The sequence below is a fragment of the Jaculus jaculus genome, chromosome 9 (assembly GCF_020740685.1).
Source record: "Jaculus jaculus isolate mJacJac1 chromosome 9, mJacJac1.mat.Y.cur, whole genome shotgun sequence".
NCBI classification, from domain to species: Eukaryota; Metazoa; Chordata; class Mammalia; order Rodentia; family Dipodidae; genus Jaculus; species Jaculus jaculus.
In genome coordinates, this window is record NC_059110.1 from 111,410,090 (window position 1) to 111,434,071 (window position 23,982).

The 23,982-nt window shown below is 41.5% G+C and overlaps 1 protein-coding gene across 9 annotated transcripts in view; it reads left to right on the forward strand.

Annotated features, from left to right (window-relative positions):
- Positions 1 to 23,982, forward strand: part of Cdk12 (cyclin dependent kinase 12) — a 103,625-nt gene that overhangs the window by 69,263 nt on the left and 10,380 nt on the right. For 3 of the 9 annotated variants that reach the window (XM_045157951.1, XM_045157950.1, XM_045157952.1), the window contains exons 12-16: positions 83 to 294; positions 2,325 to 2,777; positions 6,679 to 7,096; positions 20,261 to 20,358; positions 20,942 to 21,059. In XM_045157951.1, coding sequence (XP_045013886.1) covers positions 83 to 294; positions 2,325 to 2,777; positions 6,679 to 7,096; positions 20,261 to 20,279 — 1,102 coding nt within the window. In that variant the 3' untranslated portion in view covers positions 20,280 to 20,358; positions 20,942 to 21,059. Of the gene's footprint in view, positions 1 to 82; positions 295 to 2,324; positions 2,778 to 6,647; positions 7,769 to 20,260; positions 20,359 to 20,941; positions 21,060 to 23,982 lie in introns of those variants that run through there. The other 6 variants (XM_045157947.1, XM_004655477.2, XM_045157948.1 and 3 more) reach the window with 4 other exon arrangements.

Genomic DNA, 23,982 nt, shown 5'->3' on the forward strand with positions numbered 1-23,982 from the left:
GTGCTTCACTTTCCTATTTTAATTTCTTATCCTTTTATTTATTTACTCATTACTGCATTCTCCTTTGCTTTGTGTTTTCCAGCTTACCTCACTGGCAGGATTGCCATGAATTGTGGAGTAAGAAACGGCGAAGGCAGCGACAAAGTGGTGTAGTGGTAGAAGAACCACCTCCATCCAAAGCCTCTCGAAAAGAAACTACCTCAGGGACCGCTGCTGAGCCTGTGAAGAACAGCAGCCCAGCACCACCTCAGCCTGCTCCTGGCAAGGTGGAGCCTGGGGCTGGGGATCCAGTAGGTCAGTGCCGAAATGTGGAATGGAGCTACTTTGCTTTTATTAAGCACATTTCAGCAGATTTTGAAGGTCAAGTGTAAAAAGTGTATGTGTGTCTTTTAGTTTTTCTCAAGTAAGGAAAGAGAGGTTAAAATGTCCTTATGTGGTGAAATCACAATTGCTAAATATGGTTATTTCTGTGCTGGGTGTGGTGGTACACACCTTTACTCCCAGCACTTGGGAGGCAGTATGTGTATGTTAGATCTGTAAGCTTATTATCTAAGTATACTAAAACTGTCATAATGGCCTGTTATAACAAAGTATTTCTCCTGAATTACCTCCAGTTTTTTGAACTATAGTTCTTTTTTGTCAATATTAGCTACACTTTAGAACTACTGAGGAAGCTTTAAAAATAAATACTATCTGGGGCTAAAGAAGTGATTCAGTGGTTAAAGGCACTTGCTTGCAAAGCCTGATGGCCTGGGTTTGATTCCCCAATACACACATAAACCCAGATGCAAAAAAGGCACAAGTGTCTGGAATTTGTTTGCAATGGCAGGAGGCCCTGAAACACCCATGCTTTTGCTGTCTCACAAATTAAAATATTTTAAAAATAAAAAGAGGTCTAGAGAAATGGCTTAGTGCTTAAGGTGCTTTCCTGAAAAGCCAAAGGAACCAGGTTTAGTTCTCCAGTACCCACGTAAGCTAGATGCACAAGGGGGCACATGCATCTTGAGGCCCTAGCATACCCACTCACTCTCTCTGCTTACAAACAAAGAAGGAAAAGGAGAGAGAGAAGGAAGGGAGGGAGGGAGCAAGTGAAGGAAGGAAGAAAGAAAGAAACAAGAAAGAAAAGACAAAAACCCCTCCAATAAAGTGGGTATAGTGGTTCATACCTGTAAACCTAGCATTCAAGAAGTGGAGGCAGGAGGATCAAAAGTTTAAAGTCAGGCTAGGTGTCATGGTGTACACCTTTAATCCAGTACTGGGGAAGTGAAGGTAGGAGGATTGTCATAAGTTTGAGGCCAGCCTGAGACTACATAGTGAATTCCAGATCAGCATGGGCTAGAGGGAGACTCGACTTTGACAAAAAAAAAAAAAAAAAAAGCTGAAGAACCACAGAGGTGGCTCAGCAGTTAAAGGCCCTTGCTTACATAGCCTGAGAGCCCAGATTCGGTTCCCTAGTACCCACATAAAGCCAGATGCACTAAGTGGTGCATTTGTCTGGAGTTCATTGCAGTGATAAGAGGCCCTTGCAAGTCCATTCTCACTCTGTCTCTCGCTCTCTGCTCGTAAATAAATGTACATATTTAAAAAAATGACTCAAGAATAAAGATGAAATGTAATAATTTTTTCATGCAATATAGAGATAACTTAATTACTCCCTGTATTCTTGTATATGTGGGGAGATGTACAGTTATGAGTACGGATGCCAGAGGACATCTCTGGGTCCTCACCCTGCCTTTCTTTTCCCCTTCAAGGCGAGGTCTCATAACTGGCTTAGAACTGGACTATTAGACTAGACTGGCTGACTAATGAGCCCAAGGTGTCTTTCTTTCTCTGCCTCCTCAGTGTTGGATTATATGCACCACCCAACCCAATTGGTTTTTTTGTGTTTATTTATTTACTTATTTACAAGCAGACAGAGAAGAGAGACAGAATGATGCATCTGTGCCTTTAACTGCTACAAACATGCACCACTTTGTTCATCTAACTTTATGTGGGTACTGAGGAGTCAAACTTAGGCTTTGGGAGCCAATACCTTAACTGCTAAGACATCTCTCCAGATCCATACAGCCTTTTTATGTTGATCTGAGGTTCAACCTAGGGTCTATGTTAATATATATTTTATTGGCTTAGTTATCTCCATAGACATTCCATGTATTTTTAAGCAAAAATAAAGAATAAACTGTGACATAATTTGAGGTATTAAAAAATGAGACACTAAAAATGAAACTTCAATCTTTGGATAAGTTTCTGTTGCCAGTTGAAAAAGGCAGAGGGGCCCTTGCCATTCTTCATCCCCTTATGTTGGCTCCATTCACTTCCCACAGGCCTTGGTGACATCACACAACAGCTGAATCAAAGTGAATTGGCAGTGTTACTAAACTTGCTACAGAGTCAAACTGACCTGAGTATCCCTCAAATGGCACAGCTGCTCAACATCCACTCCAACCCAGAGATGCAACAGCAGCTAGAAGCCCTGAACCAGTCCATCAGTGCACTGACAGAAGCCTCTTCCCAGCAGCAGGACTCAGAATCCATAGCCCCAGAGGAATCATTGAAGGAGGCACCCCCTGCACCAGTAGTCTTGCCTTCAACAGAACAAACAACTCCTGAAGCTTCAAGCACACCAGCTGACATGCAGAATATGTTGTCAGTTCTTTTGAGTCAGCTGATGAAAACCCAGGAGCCATCAGGTAATCTGGAGGAAAACACCACTGACAAGAATAGTGGGCCACAGGGACCCGGAAGAACTCCCACAATGCCACAGGAGGAGGCAGCAGGTAAACAGACCAGTCATGAATCTCATTGAGCTGAGGTGCTGTGATCCTCTTAAAAATCTCTAATGTTTTCTTTTCCACATCACTGGCCTTAGTTTCAGTTTTTCTGCAGCCTATTTTGCAGGAGAACATTGCAACAAACTATGTTTTTCTTGTTTGTCTTGCTTCTTTTATTTAAATCTCAAATCACCTTACATATACTGATATTTTCTTTCCACTTCCTAGGATGTTGGTAAGTAAAACCCTTATATTCTAAACAAGGAAACCAGAGCCATAGCTAGTGGTGCTATGTTTGTGGTGGCCAGCAAATCTTAGAAAATCTGTTTATAAACAAACAACAAAATTGTACTTCTTTACAGCTAGTGGAATGGATGCTGGAAACCAGAATCTTATCCAGAAGATACAGCCAAGAAAACCTTAATAAAATATTTTCATTCTCTGAAAATAAGTTTGAAGTGGTTCTAAGCAGATAATTAACAACATACATTTCTCTCCAGTTGGTATCTCCACAGCGACTCCCCTAAGGGTTCTATAAGCCCATACAAGCCTCAAAGCTCAAGATCCTCCAACCTGTACTTCCCCAGTGCTGGGTGTGTGCACCATTACACCTTGGTGTTAGTTGGTCATCTCACTATTGATTACCACTTCCACCAGAGGGCAGACTATATAAGCCATTGAAGGAGATAGTCTTACTTTGGTTATTGTTTTAGAAAAGAATGGTTCAAATCTAATGAGTCAAAAGAAGTTTTAAGCCAAGCATAGTGACTCATACCTATAATCCTAGTAATAGGATGGCTGAGGTAAGGGAATCACTGAATTTCAATTCAGCCTGAGCTACAGTAAAATCCTGCCTCAAAAGACAAAAAAAGAAAACCAGGCATGGTGGTTCATGCCTTAAATTACTGTGCGTTCAAGGCCAGACTAGGTTACAGAATAAGTTGCAGGTCATCTTGGGCTAGAGTGGGACTTCACCCCACACCAAAAAAAAAAAAAAAAAAAAAAAGTTTTAAAGCATTTACTCAGTGCCTTCCTAAATTAGTGCATAAAGTGACAATATGAGCGCTTTAAATTTTATAATATGATTCATTGTTCATGACTTGAATAGTTCTTTACAATCTTATCCACTCATTACTTCAGAGCAAAGTTTTTATTTAGTTACATTGAAACACAATTAAGCTATTAACATAAAAATTACAATTTAAATATGAAATGTGGTATCACTAAAACAATGTAAGTTTAAATTTGTCTACATTCTGGGTGTTGTGCCACCTGCCTTTATTCTCAGCATTCAGGTGGCAAAGGTAGGAGGATCACCATGAATTTGAGGCAAGCCTGAGACTACATACACAGTGAATTCCAGGTCAGACTGGGCCAGAGTGAGAACCCTACCTTGGGGAAAAAACAGAAAAACAAAAACAACAACAAAACTACTTGCACAGCCATGCCATGCATTTTAAAGTTAAAAAAAAAATTTTTTTATTAGATATGGACATAGTAAATTTTAAAGGTTTTTAAATCCTCTATATTAAAGAACCTGTTATTCCATTCCATGAATAATTCCCAGACACTTTAAAAAAAATATATTTATTTGAGAGGGAGAGAATGGGCACGCCAGGGCCACCAGTCACTTCAAACGAACTTCAGGTGCATGTGCCTCCTTGTGCATCTGGCTTACATGGGTCCTGGGGAATTGAACCTGGGTTCTTTGGCTTTGCAGGCAAGTGCCTTATCCATTAAGCCATCTCTCCAGCCCCCAAACACTTTAAAAAATATGTTTTATTGAAGCCAGGTGTGGTAGCACATGCCTTTAATCACAGCATTTGGGAGGCAGAGGTAGGAGGGTCACTATGAGTTCAAGCCCAGTCTGAGAATGCAGAGTGAATTCCAGGTCAGTCTGTGCTACTGTGCTAGAGTGAGACCCTACCTTGAAACACAAACAAACAAAAAAAATATTTGTTTGAGAGAGAGTAGAAGAGGCAGAGAAAAAGAGAATGGACACACCAGGACTGCCACTGCAAACAACCTCCAGATGCATGTGCCCCTTGTACATCTGGCTTATGTGGGTCCCGGAAAATTGAACAGGAATCCTTAGGCTTCGCAGGCAAATGCCTTAACCGTTAAGCCATTTTCACAGCCCCCATATACTTTTTTATGTGACTGTTACTTGAATGTTCATTATATAAAAGAGATTAGTGTTGACAGTAAAAGGCTCTGAAATAATAGATCCTATTATAGACTAGTTACCCAAATCATTGTGACTTTTCAGTTGCTAATTTTTTTTGGCTTTAAATTTTTTTGCCTCCTCCCACTCAACCAACCAGCAAGTTAATATCTATCTTGGTGAAGACATCATATAAAGTAACCAACTCATCTCTGGACCTCCAGTTTCAAAAGTAAAAATTGGCAACCTGAGAACCCCTCTTCAATCTTAGAAACTCTCAGACTATTGTTTACCCTCCTTGTATATTTCATATAGCACCTGACCTCATCCTTATGCTATACAACCATAACATTTTATAGTGTTTTTTAGAGTGCTTTCATTTGCATATCTAGGGTATGTGAACCTATTTACAGGTTCTTTACAAAATATAAAGGTACAGAAATACCTAATTACAACCAAAATCTCTTTTAGCTTGTTAAAGTACTGAATTTACATCACTAGTTCAGATAATAAAAGAATAACTATCCCAGCACTTGGGATGCAGAGGTAGAAAGATTGCCATGAGTTCGAGGCCACCACGAGACTACAGAGTGAATTCCAGGTCAGCCTGAGCTAGAGTGAGACCTTACCTCGGGGTGGGAAAAAAAAATGTATAAATATTTTAAATTATGTTTCCAACGAAAAGTTGAAAAATTGATCATTTTGAAGATACAAATAAAACATTAAACCTTTTATTAGGTTGACTCCCAGTTCTCTAATGGTATTGCTTTGACTGTATGTCTGTCACAGTGGTTTTGTGTGGTCTCAAAAACATGCCATTTTATATCATCATCAGACAAATAATTTTCAGACAAGTTTAGAGAAACAAGTCTGGGTAAATCGTTCAAAAAAGAGATCTTTATAATGACATAAGACTAACTAGTATTAGTACTTTCCTAAAAGCTAAGCTTGACCCTTGACTCCAGGATAAACATGTTTAACAATCCACTTACACATGTCACTGCTAGGATGATTTTTTCCCTCCATAGCACGAAAAGAATGCAGAAGGTAAGAAAGCACTACAGAATTACAACAGATAATTTTTGTCTTTAACATAGCTGAATGACTGTGTTAATATCGCTTTTTTTTCCCCTTTCTTATGAATACTATTATGAGTAGAAGAGACTCGAGTTTGGAGAAATAAGGTTATTTTTATACCTGATAGGCATAAAGTGTTTACTTGAATTCACCTCTCCTATATGTTCCTTAAGTTGTATTTCACATTAACCTTATACCATCAAACATTTTGTCAATATTAGCCAAGTCTATGCAAGTCTCTGTTGTATAGAAAAATTATGTCTTAGAAATGTGACCTAGCATGTATGTTGTTCCCTCTCATCTTTCTGTTTCATTTTCAATAATGTTTTGATCTAGTAGCAAAAAAGGTCTGAGGAAGTTATGAACACTCTGCATATAAGAGCAGTTCCTCGAGGAATGAAATGGAGGAAATTTCAGAAAAAATCACAATAATCATTTGAAAAATAACTTCTTTTTGTTCCAGCTGTTAGATCCAGAATGCAACTGTTTTAAACACTTGATTTTATTTATAAATTGGAATTTGCTGATCCAAAGATTTTTATATATCTGGTTACTTGTATTGATATTTGTTTATGTTAGGTTGTGTGTGTGTATGTGTGTGTGTTTGTGCTTATAATCACATGTGATTTTTTAAGATGGTGTTTAAAAGAAGTAACCCTTCCACAGCATGTCCTCCTCACATTCTTCCACCAGAGAAGAGGCCCCCTGAGCCCCCTGGACCTCCACCGCCGCCACCTCCACCCCCTCTGGTTGAAGGCGATCTTTCCAGCGCCCCCCAGGAGTTGAATCCTGCCGTCACAGCCGCCTTGCTGCAACTTTTATCACAGCCTGAAGCAGAGCCTCCTGGCCACCTGCCACATGAGCATCAGGCCTTGAGACCAATGGAGTACTCTACCCGATCCCATCCAAACAGGACTTATGGAAACACTGATGAGCCTTCAACAGGGTTCAGTGCCACTGACACTGATGAACGCAGCTCTGGTCCAGCCTTGACAGAATCTTTGGTCCAGACCCTGGTGAAGAACAGGACCTTCTCTGGCTCTGTGAGCCACGTTGGGGAGTCCAGCAGTTACCAGGGCACAGGGTCAGTGCAGTTCCCAGGGGACCAGGACCTCCGTTTTGCCAGGGTCCCCCTTTCATTACACTCGGTGGTTGGGCAACCATTCCTGAAGGCTGAGGGGAGCAGCAACTCTGTGGTACATACAGAGACCAAATTGCAAAACTATGGGGAGCTGGGTCCAGGAGCCACTGGGGCCAGCAGCTCAGGAGCAAATCTTCAGTGGGGGGGCCCAACTCAGTCTTCTGCTTATGGAAAACTCTTTCGGGGGCCTACAAGAGTCCCACCCCGAGGGGGAAGAGGGAGAGGAGTTCCTTACTAACCCAGAGACTTCAATGTCCTGAAAGATTCCTTCCCTGTCCATCTTTACATTCAGTCCTCTGAACCTTTAATGAAATCACTTGCCAGAGCGAGGTAATCATCTGCGTTTGGCTACTGCAAAGCTGTCCATTGTATTCCTTGCTCATTTTCTACTAACAGGTTAACAGGTGACGTATAAAGATGTTGACACCAGTTCCTCCTGGATGGGCTAGAGCCAGTACATTTACTTAGCTTTACCTAGGAGGTATAGGAGAGAATATGGAGAGGGACATTAAATGAAAAGTAATTGTTCCATTAGCTTATTGCCTGCACTTCTTGAGCAGAATAGAGAAAACAGTTTCTGTTTTGAAATGGCTCAGGAGAGGCTTTTTTTGTGTGTGTGATTTTTTTTTTTTTTTTAATTTTAATTTAGATCCCTCCCCCTATCCCATAGAGAATAGTGTTCACAGAATTTGAGCTGCTCTTAGGCTTTTGCTAAAAGGGAAACAGTGGCCTGGCTGATTTAAATAAATGTTTCCTTCCTCTCCACCATCTCACATTTTTACTTTACGTGAACACTCCCCCCTACCCTCCTTGAGCATCTTCAACATATATTTTTTCCAAATAAATTACTCATCCTTAAAGTTTGCTCCACTTTGACAAAAGTTAGGCCTCTTTTTCTGCATGTAAAGCAGATTGTAGAAAGTGGCATCCTTGGGCAAGTAAGTGGACTTTATCCAATTTATTTCTTTTTAATTTTAATTTTTCCTCTTCTTCCTGTCCCCCATCCTTTTTCTCTTTCCCTTTGTGTCCCCCATTTTTTTCTCCCTTTTTTTGAGGCATTTGTTTGGAAAAAAATATTGAGATGCCCAAAAACCTGGAATAATTATTTACTTTTTTTTTTTAATAAAGGAAAGGAAATTCAAACTCCTACATTGTTCTCTGTAACTCTTCAATTCTAAAACGTTTTTTTTTTTTAAATCCACATTCTGATGGGGAAGTTGTTTTGCTAAGTTGTACAACCTAGGACATTGCTACTGAGCTGTGGTTACAGATGATACCTCCATACCTAGAGGGCTAATAAGAGCAGTGAGCATATTGTTTACACATACATTTTTTATGTCAAAAAAGCCTTTCAAACAGAGCATTGTGTTATTGTCAGAGGGGAAAAATCCTGAAGATACATGAAAATGTAACCTAGTTTAGGGTGAGTATTTTTCTGAAGATTTATCAATACCTGATGCCTTTAAAAAAAAAAATAGCATACCATGAGAAAGAACAGTATTGACATATACACATCCCTGGATGTATGTCTTGCCAATTCTTTCAGGGATTTACCTCTTTGTAGACTTGGTTTTGGTAAAAAGATTTAATTAAAGTATGACTTCCTGGCAAGAACTTTACCTTATCATAAACAGGAAACAGAAAAGAGAATGACTCTCAGAGTAGAATAACTTGGGAGGCTTCTTACTCTGGCTTTCTGAGTACCAACCAGCATATGGAGTATTTTAAAAACAGAAAAGATGTCATATAATTAATCTGCTCAGACTTAAGCCTCTGTGAAGTATAGGTTAGCCCCTTTAACAAAGAAAGGCAAACATGCTTCCGCATCTTGGAGACCATTTTTCAAAGCTCAAGTTTCATGTTTCTATACCAAGTCCTTAAGTTAAGAAATAAAGTATGCTTAGAAAGGTGCATTCATTTGGAATACAGATCTCTAAGGGAATGAAAGAACCTTCAGATGGTTACATAAAAGCTACTTTAACATGTTACTGGCATAGATACCAGTGTTTTTTGTTTTGTTTTTTTTTTAATTTCCTAGTTTTTTGTCTGGCCTTGTCTTAAGGTCAAACATCAGTTAGTAAGTGAACCTTCTAGCCATTTTGGCTTTGATAGCTTTTTATACCAGGGTGTCGGGTTAGATTTCCTAGGCACATTGACATGCTATCAATAAGCTGCATTAAAGTTCATCTGTATCTTTGGTCTATTGACTTAGTCCTCAGACATGGGCCTTTTGTATTTTAGACTATTTCAATTTGAGGTATTGGGCCCAAGTTCAGTTTTTTTGTTTAAAGAAGCTGAGTTGGGATACTTTCAGAAGTATCTATTCAGTGAAAAAGAGTTGTTTCCCATCAAATATTAATAAAATTTGTACTTTGGTTGTCAACAGTCATCAATAATGTCTTCCCCTCCCTTTTTAATTATGCCAAATATTCTAAGTAATTTACATAAGCTTCCATTCCCCTATTCCTGCTGGGGAAGGGAATGGGAGTATGTGTGAATGGATGTATGTGTATGTAAGATCCCATTTGATCCCCATCCCTACTTTTGAGAGTCTAATTTTTAAATACAACAACAACAAAAAACAACATTTTAAATAACTTGACTACTAGAGGAAGTGGGGAAGAACTCATTTAAATATCTGGACTCTGTGGAGAAAGAGAAGGTATTTGATAATTTTTCAGCTGTGTTATCTATAAACATAATGGAAGGAAAAGTTTGGCTGAATTTCAACTTGAAAAATTATATACCCAGTTAATTCCATTCAAAAAAAGTGGTTTTGGTTTTTAATTTAATACCATGAGAAATACTAAGCTTAGTAAATAACATTATTTTGAACAGATGAGAGTCTGATTCTGTTCATGAGTGAGAGGCAAAATAGGTTTGACCATGATCATTTTTTGTGGGTGTAGTTTTGAAGACAAACTGCTTGATCTAGTTTCCTTAGTTATTTCAATTGTCTATAGGGATAGTTTTACAAAGGATATCAGATCTTTATGTTTAAGGCAAGACAGCACAAATTTATATGTAGGATTTAAATTAGCTTATGCCGTAAACATCACCCAAACACTTGTATGTGTGTGTATATAATATGCATATATAGTTTCAGTGCTAAAATGGTTACCAGCAGGTTTTAAGAGAGAATGGTGCATCAAAAAAGTGTCAGTTGCCACCTCATTCTCCCTGATTTATAGGTTCCTGACACTGTATTCCTTTCTCTCTTTGTTTTTGCCCCCCATTGGGTGTACCTTGTCTATGTACAGATATTTTGTAATATATTAATTTTTTCTTTCAGTTTATAAAAATGGAAAGTGGAGATTGGAAAATTAAATATTTCCTGTTAATATACCACTTTTGCTCCATTGCATTTACTTCTAATTTCTGTACCCTCTGAGCATATTTAATCATGTGTGAAGGACATTTTTTTCCTCCACTTTGTCTTACGGGTTCTTTGTCTCAGGATTGCTGTAGACTCATAAACTACCAAAACGAAAGATTCTGAGGGCTTGGAGAGGTGCATGAAAACACTAGAGTAGAAAATAAAGCCTGAGTTAGGGGAATCCATAAGGATGTGGTTTTTTTAAAAGTAGGTCACATATGGTTGTGTGAAGCCATCAAGTTGAGCATATACCCTGACTCCTCCTGATAGGAGAGGTAAGTGGGTTTGAGCTCAACAGTCACCAAGGGAAGTTGGTAAGAAGCTGTTTAGATCTAGAGGATACTTTTTGTTTTGTTTTGTTTTGAGTTAGTGTCTCCCTCTAGCTCAGGCTGACTGAATTTACTCTGTAGTCTCAAGCAGGCCTCAAACTCACAGTGATCCTCCTATCTCTGTCTACTGAGTGCTGGGATTAAAGGTGTGTGCCCCCATGCCCTGCTTAAATGCAGAGGATACTTTGAACCAGACTCCCCACCATCTACCCACCTTGGTATGATGCTATAGAAGAGGGTCAGCATGGGGATTCATGCACCCAACTCTTGAGATTCTTAGTGCACTATCAGTCCAGGAAATGAATCAGAGTTGTTTAAAGGTTGGTCCCTTGTATTTCGCATCTCCATTTGAGAGGAGGGAGTTTTTCCTTCCCTTCATGGTTTAGAACAATAAAAAAAACGTTGCCCCTTATAGTATATGCATTGTCCTGCTAGACAGAGGACAGATAAAATCCAAGAGAAAGGGAGAAGGATATGTCTGAAAGTTGTAAGTGAAGGAAGCAAGTTGTAGAAGCTTAAGAGAGAAATAACACCAGAACATAGGAAAACTAGGAATTGAAAAAAATGACTGCTGATGAGGGTTGCCTATCTGGGTTTGACTCCTCCATGTTTTTTGTTGTTCCCTTGCCTGTGGGCTGTCATGTCCTCTTTATCTAGGGAATGGAAAGCTCAAGATTGTTTACTGGAATCATGTTCCTGGTTAGTCTCGAAAAGGAGTTAATTTTAGGCTTTATATATTGCATCAACCTACTAGAGACTTATCACTTATATCCACTTTATGGCAGTGTCTTTAATTGAGCCTGAAGATTAAGGACCTACTTCTGTCTTACCCTAGTCCATTTCTAAGTAGGAAATATATAATTCAGTACCTAAATTCAGTAACTAAATTTCATTAGCACTATTCCCTTACATAAGCATCCTTAAGTGTATTAGTGTCTCAAGGCAGTTAACATTTTTATGCCAAACTATAGAGTTTTTATTGTTAAAGACTACCCCAATAGCTTTATTTTAGCTATTGGGTGACCCCTCTTTGTACAGTTTAGTAATTCTTTTTAAATTTATTTTTATTTATTAGTGCCAGAGAGAGGGGGAGTGAGAATGAGCATGCCAGGGCCTCCAGGCACTGTAAACAAACTCTAGACACATGTGCCACAATGTGCATCTGGCTTACATAGGACCTGGAGAATCAAACCTGGGTCCTTAGGTTTTGCAGGCATGCGCCTTAACCATTAAGCCATCTCTTCAGCCCAGTCCAGTAATTTTAAAGGGCTAAGTGGAATGGGGATGAGGAGTTCCTCCATGAAAAAAAAAAGAACCATTCCAAGTGAGAGGCAGAGTTTACTAGTTGTCCTAAGAAGCAAGGAGAGCATCCTGGACACTGGCTGCTTTTATTATTGTCCAGGTGGTTTTCTCATCTGCAGGAGTACCGCTACTCTTTCAACAGCCTAGGACTGCTCCAGATAAGTGGGAGAGTCCTCAAGCCAGGGTTGGAAGAATCAGTGGTGGTACCCTACCACTTCTCACTTTAAATAGCTGTCTGTCCATTATCTACTCCTCATTTTCTTACCTTCCTCCTCTTCTGCCCCTCTCACCATTCAAGTAGAATGACTTAGGCCTACCATAGGTATCAATGGTTTAACCCTGCTGGGCTTTTAGAATTACTACTTTCTCGTAGTTTTCAAATATCTTTACAGGCAATTCAGAAGACAAATGTCTATCTGAAGAACAAAATATACTTTGTTATTGTCAAGAGCTATGAAAGGAGGTCTTAGTTCATAATATGCGTGCTCATCAAAGACAAGGAGTCATCTTTAAATATTCTTGCTTCACTCTAAGAACTTCACCATTTCATCCTCTCCCTTCTCAGATTGTTGCCTATTGATGACATTTCTAAGTTTGGTGGCACATGATGTCTGTGGGAAGTAAAGCTTAGTTAGAAAAGAGGGCTATAGTATCCAAGAGAAAGCAGATAAGGGTTGATACTTGGTTAATTCCTGGGCTGCCAAAAATGCTTTGATTGCTCTCATTATATCTCTTCAAAAATTCATAATCCAAGGCTGAGACTAATGGGGAATTAGTTTTTCATATGCTTTAGATGGGTAATTGTTGGTGGAACTTTCTCCTTATACAGTCTTCACCACACTTCTTTGGAATAAGGATATAGCCATAAAGTAAGTTCACTTAGATGTTCCTTAGGACCTGGAAATAAAACATGATGTCTTGCTCTGACATGGTTGTAAACTGAAGAGTGAATAATTCTAAGGAATAAGGATAATGTATTAAAACCCAATCATCCCTAAGGGAGACAGTGTAAAGAACCTTTAAAAAGGTTATAATGTTGCAGTCAGAACTAAATGAACAAAGCTTGAGTTTTTCAGGATGTCTTTCCTCTACCTGAGGGGCTGTCTCTGAGAATAGATCCTTTTCCCTTTGTCTCAGAACTTCCAACAGTGCCTAATGAGGGATGCCTTTGGTGTGGATCAGTTTGTACACAAACAACCCTCTGAAAAAGTCTAGTGCAATTTTAACTGTATTCAGCACTGTATAAAACAGATTGAATCCAAAGACTTAGGGAAAGCTTAGGAACCTGATACATTTAATCTTAGGAAATTCTAAGTTTGGCTTTCTATTAATATTTGCAATTTCTGTTAGGAGACCAGAGGGCCTCATAAAATGAAACAGTGTAAGACGTAGGAGGAAGTGAGGATCAGAAGGGAGAACTAGAGCAGTATAGTAGCTGGGCAGCTTGGAGAGACGCTGTGAGGTGGAAGGGAGGCCTCCCTGGGCTAGTGCAACTTTAGGGTTAGATTGCGTTTGAGCTTTACAGTTGGTTTCAAGGAGGTTCCAAGAAAGTATCTGTGAGTAAAGTGTTCTTCTTGGTCACTCTAGGTCCTTTAGGGTTGGCAAATGGGTCTCCCATCAGGCTGGGAAATGATATAAAGACATTTTTTCTAGGCAATCTAAATAATATAACCAAAAATAACAAGCATATAACTTATGAGATATTTGCTTAGCCCTGCCATCTATATAGTTTCAGAAAATAATTCAGAAAGTGACATGCTAAAAATTATTTTTATTTTTCAAGTTTTAAACTTCAGATGGTTTTATATATTTTACATCAATTGGGAGACATCTTTTTCCCATTGTTTTAGAGTTAAATGAGAGCAGTGTGTAGAATAATGGACAAATCAGAATGCGTGAATTAGAGTCACAGAATAGCTGAGCTGAAGAACATGAGTCTGCTTAATTTGGTGCCATCTTCTAGCCAGTGACAAACACAAGCCCAGGAAGGTAGAGAAACCTGTGGTGTTGGGAGAAGAGCAAGAAAAGGAGAACTAATGTTAAGTCCCACCATGTGTCAGGCACTGTGCTAAGTGCTTTGCTTTTAGGAACTTGATTCTTTGCCACCTTGAGGCTAAGGGTTGGAAAGAGTAAAAACCAAATTGTCATCCTGAGATAAAGGAGAATCGTAGACTTATTTTCCCTCTCTAACCACATGAGACTAACCTGAAGGAAGTGAAGAGTCGACATTTGAGAATGAGAATGAGGTTAGTCTAAGGAAGTACTAGATATGAATTAACTTCTCCATTCTAAAATGAGGCAGGTCTGGTAAGGAGCAAGATTACACTTGGCACAGAATGATTTTCATTCTAGAAAATCAGGTTATAGTGCTTTGGAGATGGACCAGCTGTTAAAGGTGCTGGCTTGCACAATCTTGCCTGGGTTTGATTCCCTGGTACCCATGTAGAGCCAGGTGCACAAAGTGACACATGGATCTAGAGTTTGTTTTAGCAGCAAGAGGTACTAATGTACCCATATTCTTTCTCTTAAATAATACATTTTTAAAATCGGGTCATTAAGCCATGTGCTGTGGTGTGGGCCTTTAATCCCAGCACCTGGGGAGGCAGAGGTAGGCAGAGCACTGTGAGTTTGAGGTCAGGCTGGGACTACAGAGTGGATTCCAGGGCAGCCTTGGTTAGACAGACCCTACTTGGAAAAAGTACAACAAAAATAAAAGTAGAGAACAAGGTCAGGCATGGTGGCTGAGAACCTCTGTAATCCCAGCACTCAGAAAGCAGAGACAGGAAGACGAGTTCAAGGGTATCCTCACTACACATAGAGTTTGAAGCCAGTCTTGTGCTACATGAAATCATGTCTCAAAATAAAATTAAAAAAAAATTAACAAAATGAGGTTTCTCATTTCTCAAATGAAATAATGTTTATATGTTAAGAATCAAGAAAAGTTCCTTTAGTAACAGCTTGTTTTTCTTTTAAGTCATGAAACTGAATTTGTAATTTTAAAGAGTTTTTGTTAAGTTTGTAGCAAGTGGCAATCTGAAAGTGGACAGAGTAAACTTGTGTTCCTCATGGTGGTTTGATATACTGTCCCAAGGGTTGTGGCATAGTGACTGCCTAAGTGAGGAGCTGGAATATCATTGTCTGAATCCTGTCCTAAGGACAGGACATCGTGGGTCCCACTTTTAGGAAGTTTCTGAGTTTAGTGGGAGAGTTAAGTTGTATATCTAGATGAAATGTAGTGAAAGTGGTATTTCTTAAATTTTTATTTGAGAGAGAGAAAGAGGCAGTGCGAGAGAGAAAATGGGCACTCCAGGGCCTCCAGCCACTGCAACTAAATTCCAGACACATGTGCCACCTTGTACTTCTGGCCTACGTGGGGCTGGTGAATAGAACCGAGGACCATTGGCTTAGGAAGCAAATGCCTTGACCACTAAGCCATCCCTCTAGCCCAAAATTGGCATTTTTGTTTTGTTTGGGTTTATTTATTTTATTTGAAAGAGAGGAAACAGAAAGAATGGTCATACCAGGGCCTCCAGCTGCTGGAAATGAACTCCAGAAATATGCTCCACCTTATGCCTTTGGCTTACATGGGTCCTGGGGAATCAAACCTAGGTCCTTTGGCTTTGCAGGCAAGCACCTTAAGGGCTAAGCCATCTCTCCAGTCTCTTTCTCTCTCTCTCTCCCTCCCCCCCCCTTTTTTTTTTGAGATAAAGCCTTGCAACCTTTTTTTTGTTTGTTTTTAAAAATTTGTTTTTATTTATTAGAGACAGTGATGGGGGAGAGAGAGTGAGAATGGGCACCCCAGGGCCTCTAGCCACTGCAAATGAACTCCAGGCGCATGTGCCACCGTGTGCATCTGGCTTACGTGGGACCTGGAGAATTGAAACCGGATCCTTAGGCTTTGCAGGCATGTGCCTTAACCGCCAAGCCATCTCTCCAGCCTACCCTGGCTGACTTTTAAGTAGTGGCTTCAAACAGATCTAGTCTTAGCCTCCCAAGTGGTTGGAATTACAGGCTGCTCATCTGACTTGAGAATCAGTATTTATAAATCAGCACATTAAATCAGGTTATAAAATAGTGTCCTAATGGGAAGCAAAGAAATAGAAAAAGTAGAGTTAGTGAGAAAAGATTCTTTGAAAGTAAAGATGGACACAATCCAAAACAGTTGATAGGAAGCCAAAATGGATCCTGTCTCATATGTTTTTCTTTCTGAGTTTAGGGAGGAGGAAGACAGGGATTCTGTGTCCCCATTCATCAGTTTTTGTGCAGGCATCACAGGCTTAAAGAAGGAGAAAACAGGGAGGAGACTCATGGAAGAAGATAGGTACTTTGTGCAAAGGGCTGTTGATTGACTAGGATGGTACTGGAAATAAATATTAGGAAATGCAATTGGAGAAGCAGTCTTGGCCTGAAGCAGAGCAGCCTGAGCTGGAAATGATGCTGGAGAGTCTTGCCGTTGATGCTGTTGTTCTTGCCCAAACATGAGACAGTAAGGGTCTCAGCTAGAGTGGGACAGGGGAATCAGGAAAGGAAGAGGTCCACAGGAATTAGGCTTGCTGATAGCATGGACTTGAGGGAAGGGATAAAGATGGTCTCCAGATGAAGATCTCAGGATACATTTGAGCTGATGATAGTGATGAAAACTTGGTAAGGGATGGCTGCTCTGTTTTTAAGAAGGAAGTGTTTAATAGCCAAGTGATGCCATATACTTGTGTTCAGTGTCACAGAGTCTAGGAGGGGCCCTGCACTGAGTCCCATGGTGACCCGCACCTAGCCCTTTCCAAGTTGAAGAACCAGGGAGAGTCTGTCTGTGGAGTGTACCACAGACTTGAAGCATGCTGGCCCATTCTGGGTCTCTGAAAGAAAGTCGTTTTTTGGCCATTTTCTTCCACCTTAATGCTTTGAGAATGGGAAATGACTAGCCTGTGGCAGCATGTGCCTGTGGATGCACAATTCTCTAGCTTGATTCTTGGAAGGCCCTTTTTCTGTCCCTCCCTGGGGGTCATTTGTATCTCTGGTTTCTGCTCCCAGAGCCATAAAATGGGAGCCCCCATTTATTAATTGGGTTGGGACTGGGGAGGGGGCCAGCGGGGGACTTTTTAGTGCAGCAAGCGGGGGTCTTCCCGAATGAGCCCATTAGCCAGCCCCAACGGCAGCTGAAATGGGGCCGCAGCCAAGTACTCTCCGTTTCAAAAACCCTCCATCGCCTGCAGCAGATCAGAACAAGGCCTGCGGGAGCCCTTAGCTTCTGATTGCAGCTGTGAGGAAGGACAAAACAATTTATAGGAAGCCAAGTAGCTCCTGTCTCAGTGTCTTCCTTTCTGACTTTGGGGAGGGGGAAGGCTGGTATGCTGTGGCCCTTCTCACCAAGGCTTCTTACCGGCACATATGGGCCTAAAGTAGGAGAAAACAGGAATGAGTGTGTGGGCTTTGGCTAGTCATTTATTTATGTCTGTACTGTGGGTGTATTTATGTGTCCTCTCTCTCCATCTATACACAGTCATACTGGATAGCCAGTAATCCAACATATATTGGGTTCCCTTGAGCAAAGCCAAGTATGTGCTTATTCTAGCAGTCTAGGGGATGGGTTTGCTTATCATACTCCTCCATGGTCCACACCTGTCTTCAGTCTGCCATTTCCTTTATCATGATTCAGGGTTGGAATTCCATCCCTTCTTAACTTTTCCGCTTATGAGAAAGGGCTTGACACTTAAAGAAAACCTCCTGGGCGCATTCACTTGTTCCTGCAGTTTAACCCTTCATGAGAAAAGCAGGTATCTGCAGGGGAGCATTTTTGTGCAGTGACACAGGAGGATGGACAGGAATATCCCACATCCTGATGGAGAGACACTTGGGTCTTGGGCCTTGTAGAATCATAGATTCTCTCCTTTGAGAATAGGAAACTGAGGCTTAAAGGAAATACCTTGCCCAGTTTCACAGCAAGTTAGTGCAGTCAGCTACACCATAAGTATAGAGCCTCCAACTTTTAAGATTGACCATTGCTCTTTATGTATTTGAGAGAGAGAATGGTGGACCAGAGCCTCTAGCCTGTGCAAACAAACTCCAGTCGCAAGGGTCAATTGAGAAATTGAACATGAGGGCTGGAGAGAGGGCTTAGCAGTTAAGGTGCTTGCCTATGAAGCCTAAGGACCTATGGTCAACTCAAGTCCCACATAAGCCAGACACACAAGGTGACTCAAGCACACAAGGTTGCACATGCACACAAGGTGGCGCACACATCTGGATTTTGGTTACCTTGGCTGGAGGCCCTGGCACGCCAATGCATGTGCGCGCTCTCTCTTTCATTAAAAAAAAAAAGAAAGAAAAAAAAGAAAAGCAAAAGAATATGAGGTGGCAGATGTTGCAACCACTGAGCCATCTCCCCAGCCTCAAGATTGAACATTTCTGAGAATACTCAGTTATTGCTTAAAGAAAGGAACCATTAGATTTTGAAGTAGGATGGATAGAAATTGAGGAAGGAGGTTGATTTAAAAATTAGTTTAGTAGAAAAATATATATTCTTACCTTCAAGAATAATTTTTCAAGTCAAGCATGGTAGGGGGCACCTGTTATCTCAGTATGGAAGAGATAGAGACAGGAAAATCAGGAGTTCAAGGTCATCCTCAGCTACATAGTGAGTTTTAAGGCCAGCCTGGGCTACATGAGACTTTGTCTTAAAAACAAACAAAAAATCTCTTGCTAACATAAGTTACATAAGTAATCTTTATTTAGGCACAAGGGTCTACTTTGTTATAAAACAAGTGGTAGCCACAACCAAAAATCTTAATGCCCTCAGAATTGTCCCAAATTTCAAAGAGCTCTTAGCCACCATCTGGGTAAAAAAGATTCTCCGAGGCAACATGAGAAATTCACTCTAAGTCTCAAGTCAGACTCATTTGCATTACAATTCAGCTGTATGAAAAAGAACCAAAAGAAGGAAGGGGGCTGTAGAGATGGCTTAGCAGTTAAAGAAAGGAGAGAAAATAACTTCGTCTTCTGGAAAGCTAAGGTGGGAGGGGACTCTGAGAGGTGGAGTTACTGTCATTACAGGAAAGTTAGAAGGACTTCTACCCTTCTCCTTCCCTCCCTCTCTTACCTTCTCTCCCCCCTCCCCCACCTGATTGTGGGCTGCTTGGTGTTTGACAAAGCAGAAGGAAGGTGCTGCCTCACAGTGGCATAAACCCAAAACAGTATCCTCTGTTGGCTGGCCTGTAGGGCAGGTTCTAGAAGGTATTTATTCCACTGTTGCTGAGACTCCCCTTCCTTGGGGTGAGGGTAGAGCTGTGTCACTGTCCATTTTCTTGCTTGTATATGAAATTGGGATCCTATGATAACTGAGAAGGAAATACTGAAGTGAAAAAGGAGGCGCTGAGTAGCTTTGAGGTAAGACTGAAAGGTTCTAGGTCAGGGGTCTACAAAATGGACATTATCCGTACTTCATAAAGGAACATGCTCCCCAGTACATATCTATTAGGTCTATCACTCCTTAGTTAATTGCATAAAGAGGATTGGGTTTGGTCTCCATGCACAATTGTCCCTGCCTCAGGAGTGTATGACAGACCTACTTGCCCACATTGCATCAAGTCTGTTCTACTGCCAACCTTTCTGTTTCATAGTTAGGACTTTTTGTGTTTGTTGGTTGGTTGGTTTGTTTTTGCATCAGTACCTGTCATAAGCTGAGAATAAGGGAGTCTCAAATCCAAGTTGGTTGTCCAAAATTAGGGGTCTCTTCAAGGTTACTTTCTTGTATGAACACTAACCAAATCATTGCTACTCTTTATACTTCTTCATTGCATAGCTCCTCTTTCTATTGAATTTACTAAGTTCTTTAACTATAAGGGCCAAGCTTTTGTACTTACTGGCCTAGGAGCTAGCTCCTAGGAGGCAGGAATCTAGAACAGTCATAACTCTTCTCTGAAAGCATTCTTAGGGGTCCTCTGAAACCTTCTGGGAAATTGAGGTTTGAGGAAACTTGGAAGAACAGCAGCCAGCACCATTATTGATAGCTGTCAACACCCTGCTTTCTCGTGAATGACCAAACACACTCTTTGGAGTCTAGTCCCTTGTATCATGTCTGATGTAGCTTCTCGTTTTCCTTTTCAGGTGGCAGCAGCAGGCATAGCCCTTGAAGAATTCATCCATCAGTCACCTTGCATCCAGTGCCTGGCAAACATAGTCTCTTGCATAGTACTTAAAGCCAGGTAGGGATTTAAGGCCAGTCAGAGGTCACTGTCCTTTTTTATGGGGTAACACCACCTCCATTCCATCCATGATCTCAGAAGAGTTTCTCATCCCTAGAGGTCATTTCCTTAGCTTTTCATTTGACCCTGTTTTTATGTTCTGCCTTTTGGTTAACAAGAGAGTGAGTGGGCCCCTCACGTGGCCCTAGCTGTTTCTTTCACTCTTTTTCTTCTTGGTTGATTGTGTTAATAAATATTCCTCTATGGTAGGGTGCTGGTGTAACTTGGTTACTTGGAGCTTTCTCTTTTAAGAAAGTCAGCCCATTTTGACTGGCCCCTCACACACAAAACTCACTCCCCCCCCCCCCCAAGGTAGAATCTTGCTGTGGCTCAGACTGAGCTGGATAGTCTCAGGGTGGTCTTGAACTCATGGCAATCCTACCTCTCTGCCTCCTGAGTGCTGCGATTAAAGGTGTGCGCCATCACGCCTGGCACAAAACACTTTTTCTTTCCCAAAAAGCTGTTTTTGTTCCTGTTCAAGTTAAGATGGGACAGTGCTATCCTTTCTCATTACCTCTAACTAGCTTCTCTGCCTCATTTCTAGGTTCAGAGGAATTTTCTACCTGTCTAACTTCTGTGAGAGACAGAAGAAGTAGAGGCCTGCTCCTGCTTTCTCTCCCCCAGTACTCCAGAGCTGGTACCCTCATCATCTTTTCCTGCTGGTATGTGTGCTGCTCCCCTATCTTTAATAGGGTAATCTCCCTTCCTCCCTTCTTTCCCTTTCCTCTCTTCCTCCTGTCTTGCTTCTCCCTCTTTCTCCCTCTACTCCTCTCTTCCTCCCTTTCCCTTAGATGAGCTGGGACTGTAGGTACCCAGCATCACATCTAGTTTCTCTGCAACTATTTCTGTTGTTAGTGTCTCTAAAAAAAGGGAATGCCTTGGTGACTCAGCTCTTTGTTTTGTTATCATCCAAGTTCTGATCTTTAAAGAGCCACTCTCGGCATTGAATGTCCATACCTTTTCTGTAGTTCAGAACCACTTCCCTCATAAAATGGGTATGGGAAGGGGCCAGTAAACTGCAGGTCTGTAATCTAAGGCCCAAATGTGTATTATGGGAGAGAACCTGGATCTGTGAAGGGAAAGTATTTTTTTAACATATTTTATTTATTTATTTATTTATTTGAGAGAGGGAAAGAGGTAGAGGCAGAGAATGGGTGCACCAGGGCCTTTAGCCACTGCAGACGAACTCCAGATGCATGTGTCACCTTGTGCATCTGGCTTATGTGGGTTCTAGGAAATCGAACTGGGGTCCTTTGGCTTTGCAGGCAAACGCCTTAACCACTAAGCCATCTTCTCCAGCCCGGGAAAGGTATTTTATATAGTGTCTGTTATCCAGGACCAGGGTCTTAGGCTCTGATAAGCTGTCTGTCCCTGCTCATTTTCAGATCCCTCCCCCCTCCACCCCAAAGACTAGAGAAAGCGATGGCTATAGGGCAGTATCAGCCACTGTGTGTTAAGTTCAGGTGCCAGCTTTTTTCTGGGGCTTGTGGAAAATTGTCAAAGGGGTTAGGGCATCTTTCTGCCTCCTGGGCACTGGAGGTGACTGTACCTCTTGCAGCCCTGCAACCCAGATAGCACCAGCAGCAGGACCACATCAGTGCCTGCTCTGAGTAAGATGATGTTTCCACTAGGAGTCAGATGCTTTCAGTTTGAAGGGGAACAGGTGGGGCAGGGTGGTAAGAGAGATAAAGCAGATGTTAGAAAGCAGAAAATGTCCCTGAAAATAGTCTAGTAGTACATATATATAGGGTTCCTTGATGGCACAAAGAGCACCAACATTTATAACTGCTGCCTGCCAGCCAGGCTGCTTGATTCCTCAAAGCCATCAAGTGCCAATAGGGCAGCTGCAGTCCTAGTTCCTGCCACACGAGGGCACTGCTGGCCAATTAAAACTAAGCAAACAGTTTGAGTTAGGGCACCTTTTCCCCAGGACAGAAATCAGAAACACTTCCTAGCAAGCCCAAGAACCCAGCTCTGAAGCCAGGAGAATAATTGGTATCACTTATTCTTTTAAAATGATCTCAAACCTAAGCACTCAGCCCTCTTGACATACTGATTCAGTTTTGAGCTGAATATGGAACCTCCCATTCCAGGCTCTGTAACCTACCCCTTGCTTAGATACTGCCTCCTTCAGATTATGGGAAGCTCCAGCTGTCCAACCCACTGTCCCCTTACTTCCATGACATTCGTTTTCCAGCTTAGGGAGTAGTATTGTCTGTGGTTTTCAGAGGAAAAAAACTCTTCCACAATTTGATGAAAAATGCCTCTGTCAGTGATAAAGTATTGGGAGACTAAGGACTAGGAGTTACTCCAACTTTTTCTCCAGTACAAATCTACAGAACTCAAAACAATCTGGTGGATATTTGAAGCCTGAGTGGGACATCCCAGGACTCTGAGCCAAAAAATGTATTGGTAAGCAGGATGGAAGAACTTCTTTGGCTTTTGAGTCTCATACCAACCCTGTGCCATGTCATGGCTCTGTTGGGCATGTCCCATGGCTGTGAAGCCCCTATGGAACTGAGGACCCTACACTTCATCCTCAGTTTCCATGAAGGCCTTCCAGACTGAACAAACTCAGGGAGCTGACAGAGGTCCTCCTCCTTCCCCCATGCCTGAGGGCCCCTCCTCAGGAGGACAGCTTGATTAAACAGTCGGTACTGTTGGAATTACTGCACAGCTGGCGCTCCCCCCCCCCCAGCACCCCGAGCAGAGCAGCAGCACAGATTAAAATCTCCAATTAGCGTTAAAGTGAAGTGAGGAGGTGCTGAGGCTGCCAAGGAGGCTAGGCGAAGGCCCTGGGTCGGCACCTTCACTCCTGCTTGATTCTGAGTACCACCCTTAGTCATCTCTTCTTTGCTAGCTCCTTTCCAGCAGTGTTCACTTCCCATTAGCCTTGCATCTTTGGGGTCAGAGGGCTTTGGGTTTGGAGCAGGTGTCTTGCCTGGCAAAATATTGATGACTCTGAAGTGTGGAGGAGAATGAGAACAATCAGTGTTCATCAAAAGAGATGCCCTACGTACACCAGCCAGGCTGCTATCACTGCTGCTGTTTTTGTTTTGGGGTTGTTTTGTTGTTGTTGTTGTTTTGGGATTCTTTTCGAGATAGGGTCTCACTCTAGTCCAGACTGATCTGGAATTCACTATGTAGTCTCAGGGTGGCCTCAAACTCACAGTGATCCTCCTACCTCTGCCTTCCAAGTACCGGCATTAAAGGCGTAAGCCACCATGCCCAGCCCAGCTGCTGCTTTAAAGAAAAATATGTTTATTTATTTGTTTGTTTGTTTGAGAGAGAGAGAGAGAATGGGTGCACCAGGGCTTCTAGCCACTGCAAACGAACTCCAGACAAATGTGCATCACCTTGTGCATCTGGCTAACGTGGGTACTGGGGAATCAGACCTGGGTCCTTAGGCTTTGCAGGCAAGTGCCTTAGCTGCTAACCCACCTCTCTCTCTAGTCCTCCTGCTGCTTTTTTACCTAGAAAAATTATTGGCCAAACAAACAAGATAGGTCCTTGTGAGCCTTTTTCTTAAGGTGCTTAGGGACGGTGCCCACATGAACATCCATCTCTGGATTTTTTATTTATTCT